The sequence below is a fragment of the Ziziphus jujuba genome, chromosome 1, assembly GCF_031755915.1.
Source record: "Ziziphus jujuba cultivar Dongzao chromosome 1, ASM3175591v1".
NCBI classification, from domain to species: Eukaryota; Viridiplantae; Streptophyta; class Magnoliopsida; order Rosales; family Rhamnaceae; genus Ziziphus; species Ziziphus jujuba.
The window spans coordinates 43,833,145-43,838,036 of NC_083379.1; the positions used below are offsets into that span (position 1 = coordinate 43,833,145).

Here is a 4,892-nt window from a genome sequence, read left to right on the forward strand (position 1 = left end):
ACTTGTATATATATATAAATTTAAGAGGTTAAAAATAAATAAATAAATAAAAAAGGGAAGGGGGCCTTGTCCACCCTGCGCCAACAGGTAGGTCCGTACCCGTAGAGATAACCAGGTGTACCGGCAAAAATGGTAGACACGTGAGTGGCACTTAAATTATTAAGTTTTGATTAAGCGCAAAAGCTTTATTAAGCTCCTAATTCGATAATATTACATACAGTATCAAATTCCATATGAAAGGGAAAAAAAAAAAAAAAAAAAAACCATAGAGAAAACAAAGGCTTTAGTATATTTAAAAACATGGAAAAATATTTAACCTCTAAAAGGAGTAGCATCATTATAATATATAGACTACTATCTTGCCAAGGGATTGATCAGTTCAGCAGAAGATGCTATATAAAACATTTCACTGGATTCAGCTGCCAAATGGGTCAGAGGTTTGCGGTTCTTTCGAGCTAACTCCATTGCTAGACAATCTTTTATTTCAATCACCACTTGGTTCATATTTGGCCTTTGAGATGATGTTGGAGATACACAAGCCATTGCTATTTCAACAGCTTTCCACACTGAATTAACTTCGAAATCTCCCTGCAACTGTGGCTCCACCACACTTCTAATATCCCCATCAGCAGCCATATCACTAACCCATTGGCTTATGTGAGTCCTCTCCTCGCTTCTACTTATGGCAGGTTGGCTTGTGATTATTTGCAGGAGAACTACTCCAAAACTGTAAACATCGCTTTTCTCATTTAACCTATTTGTTTTGTAGTACCTGCAACACAATGATTGAATGTTTACAAAATTCTTTATCAATTAATTAACTGGGATTCCCTTGAATATTTTGCATGTTTTTCATTGTAAACCATGTTTTTCTTTTGCTTATTTATTTATTTATTTTGTCATCGAGTACGTCTAGTTTGATAAATTGAAAATTCCATATTACTGTCGTTAAATTTTCTATAAATTTTTACTTTTGAAGGGCATCAACAAACTATCAAATAAGAAACAAATTAACTTACTCTGGGTCAAGGTAACCAGGGGTGCCGGCAATAGCTGTAGACACATGAGTGCCACTATCTGTTGGGAAAGTTTTGGATAGCCCAAAATCAGCTAGTTTGGCTTGAAAATTCCGAGCTAATAATATATTTGAGGTCTTCACATCTCTGTGAACTATAGGTGGCTTACAACCACTGTGCAGATACTCCAATCCTGCGCATCAAAACCCACATCTTGCTTATTAATCTTTAAAATATTATATACTATATATTGAAATTACAATCAATAAAGAATAATAATTAAAAAAAAAAAAAAAAGAAGTAAATTTATTGTAAACCTTGTGCTGCGTCCAGGGCTACTTGAAGTCTTCCTTGCCAACTTAAAACATTTTCGCTTCCATCTTGTACACAAATTGATCAATAAATATACCATTTTAATATGCTCTGTTTTTTTTTTTTTTTTGGCAATCCTCTGAAGTCAACTGAAATATATGACTTTTTTTTTTTTTTGAAAGAGGAAATATAGAACCTCAATCATATAATATTAAAAGAAAAGTAGATTTATTTTAAAGAAAAAGCAAACCTGCATAAAGATAAGACTCAAGACTTCCATTGGCCATGTACTCATAGATAAGAGCCATCTTGGTTCCTTCATTGCAGTAACCAACAAGGCTTGTCAAGTTTCCATGATAAACTCTCATTAGAAGCTTAACCTGTTTTATTAGAACTAAACTCTTATAAGTTAATGTGTACATTCTATAAATAAACTATAAAAAAGTTTAATTCCATATAAATGCATGATGGAAGACATGCCTCTGCTTGAAATTGTTTATAACCCTGAACTGATGAGGAGGAAAGCATCTTTACAGCTACTTCAGTGCCCTCTATTAGGCCATGGTAAACTGTTCCAAATCCGCCTTTACCAAGAGTTCTCTCAAAGTTATTTGTAATTTGTAAGACCTCAGCGTAAGTAAATTGACGGTTTTTAGGCTCCAGTGAAGTAGTTCCGACAGTTGATCGAGCACCTAGTGTTACATCTGCTAATAGAACCATAGGTTTCATAATCATATTATTATGGGAATTTTTTATTTTGCCAATTCCAAGGCTTAAATTAATGAGAAAATTATTACTGTCTTGCTTTATTCTTTGGAGGACCACGAAGATAGCTGCTACATTTAATAGAACGACCAGTGAACCAATTGATGATACTATCGGAATGAGCATATTATTCTTCTTTTTGCATGAAAGGGATGTGCAGGGATCTTGATTTTCTTCGATGCTGGCACATTAACAAAGTTGAAACCGCTTTTATTATGGTTATTATACTTGAAAGTGCAACGCTTGTAGTTTAATTTCTTAAAAAAAAAAAAATGAAGTAAAATAGATCCTCTCATATTTTCATGAAATACTATACTTTCAAGTAACATGTATGTTGTCCACAATTTCTTTCCCTCCAAATAATCATAATGTAAATACTATGTAACTTCTTCCTTTTGTTTAGAAAATTTAAAACTCTAATTAAACATAGTATAAATTAAGATGCCATACGATTCCTTGACCAAGCAAAATTCTTTACTTTTGTATATTCAAAAGTTCCGTATTCATGTCAATAATTAACATGGCCCATGGAATTTGACAAACTAACATACCTCAATGATAGAAAACCGTTGTTTGACTTCCGAATGAGTGCAGCTGGAACTGAGCCACTGAGCATGTTTCCTTTCAAATTTCTGTCAACAGCATTAATCAAAATATCAATTCAGTGCATTGTACACTCTTATAATGAAAGTTGCAGTACCAATTTTAATTCAAACAACTTACAGGACACTCAGTTTTTCCAATTGAGATAGAAAATCAGGAACTGATCCAGTTAAGCTATTGTTTGATAAATCCCTGAGATGATCCATTTACATAAACTTCATACTGATCGTCATAAGTTATGTGTAACCAAAATTGGGCACATAATATTTACCAATTTTAATACTTACAATGATTTTAACATGGTGAGATTGGATATATAGAAGGATATCTCACGCGTCAAACCGCTTGATGACAAGTTCCTGATTGGCCATTTCAAAATAGCTACATTAATACTACATTAGTAGCTTACATTAATTCTAGTATACTAAGTAGCAGCCTATAAGAGAGCTGAATCAGCAAATCACTTGAAAGCATGCCTCTCTATATACCAAATAACCAAAATATTAATATAAATTTATACATATTTGAAAAAAAATGAAATAACAATAATAACTTACAAGGATATGATTCTAGGGATATCAAAATCTTCGTAGTTGCAATTTAGACCTGACCATAAGAGTTCTACGGGAGCACATGGATCTCCTTGCCAGTTTCTACTTACTCTGTAACTTGACTTTATTTTGGTGATGGCGTCCACTGATATATTCACATCCAATAATTAAAACAATCACTCACCATAAGAAAGAGGGAAACAAGTGGTGGGAAAATTAAGCAAATAACCAACCATCATCTTGGTGTGTTTCTGGTTGGGAGAATTCTATGATCGTGTAAGCCTCAAGGGCGTTAAGTATTGGTGGGAGAGTTGAGTTTGCTGACCGAACCAATGAAAAACTCAAATTTGAATCCCTTGCAGTATTCCCAGAGTATACAACATCTGACTTCAAGTAAATGAGAGGTCTTGGATGAAACCACAGGTACCCATTTAGATAGATATCGAATGCTCTGGACTGGTTGGATTGGAGTAATTGGAGTTCAGCAAAGTGAAAGCACAGATAATATGGGCTGCGTTTATCCTGGGGCTCCCAATTGAATTCCAAGGGAGCACTGGCGTTTAATGGGGTTGCAGAGGTGTTCATCACAATTGAGGGTGGCTGGTAGTCCGTGGAAGTTACCGCTTGATTTACAGGAAGCGAGTTTGTTACCGTGGTCCAGTCTTTTTTCTGTGTACAGGGAGTCCAGAGGCGATCATAAATGTCGTACGGATACCTTTTAAAAAAAAAAAAAAGGGTAAAAAGTAAAATTCATTTGTTTTGGATTAATGACATAGAAAATTAATTGAACTCTGAATTAATGAAGGAAAATGATTTTTCCTGTGGTTACCCAATTATTACCTATATGATTGATTGGTGGTTGAACCAAAATCCAAGCGACGGTCAAGTGCCAATGACCCAGTCGAGGTAACATAAGTATAATTTTGGAGAGGTCTCAATTCTAATGCATTAATAAAAGGTATCCCAGAATTGGTGTTTACAAAACAAATCTGTAGATGGTGTTGCGAATGGGAGGTAATATGAATGGGCTCCTTCATGATACTTAAACTTACTGAGCTGAAACTCACTGTAACCCAGAAATTAGGTCCCAAGTGCATATCAAATTTCGGCAGCTTATTTTGGCCATCATAATTTCCATACAGAAAAGTGGCTCTGATCAAATACTTGGTAGCTATTGTAACGTTTAATTTGTAACAGTTTCGCGTTCCTAGAGGGAAGTTTCTTACAAATGCTACTTGCTGTTGGTGGGTAGCTTTATTATGTTCTGGCAAGATGCTTTTGCTTATGCCTGTGCTAATGAAGGGTGCGTCAGAAATATATTCTATTTTTGTTGTTGGCTCTGTATAGCGGGTATCTTTTGGGAGCCCACAATCTAAGCTAATGAAGCCTAAGATGTCCAGCAGAGGAAGACAACTTTAGTTAGCTATATGGTTATAAATAATAAACAAAAGAAATTAAGCGATACCAACATACATATATATATATATACGTATATAAATGGATATTTAGAATAAATAATCATACCCGATTGGTCCTGAGTGCGAACAAGATGCAGAAGAACAAAAACAAGAAGCAATATTACTGCATATATAAGATGTTTGAAAATCTCCATGACCTTACTGCTTTCCTGCAGCTAGTTAATGAG

General features: G+C 34.6%; 1 protein-coding gene across 3 annotated transcripts; it reads right to left on the minus strand.

The window, feature by feature from the left end:
- Positions 1-270: 270 nt before the first annotated feature.
- LOC107403928 (LRR receptor-like serine/threonine-protein kinase IOS1) lies at positions 271-4,892 on the minus strand. Of its 3 annotated transcripts, none has more exons than XM_048464829.2 (13): positions 4,772-4,892; positions 4,088-4,634; positions 3,481-3,962; positions 3,254-3,392; positions 2,984-3,055; positions 2,817-2,888; positions 2,645-2,725; positions 2,126-2,274; positions 1,809-2,032; positions 1,579-1,708; positions 1,334-1,396; positions 1,020-1,209; positions 271-772 (listed from the first exon to the last, which is right to left on the minus strand). In XM_048464829.2, exons 1-13 carry the CDS (start codon positions 4,857-4,859, stop codon positions 355-357), a joined length of 2,655 nt encoding a protein of 884 aa, XP_048320786.2. In that variant the 5' UTR covers positions 4,860-4,892; the 3' UTR covers positions 271-354. The 3 variants fall into 3 exon arrangements, with proteins under 3 accessions (XP_048320786.2, XP_060672355.1, XP_060672353.1); XM_060816372.1 differs by having other exon boundaries at positions 1,809-2,035; XM_060816370.1 differs by having other exon boundaries at positions 1,809-2,274.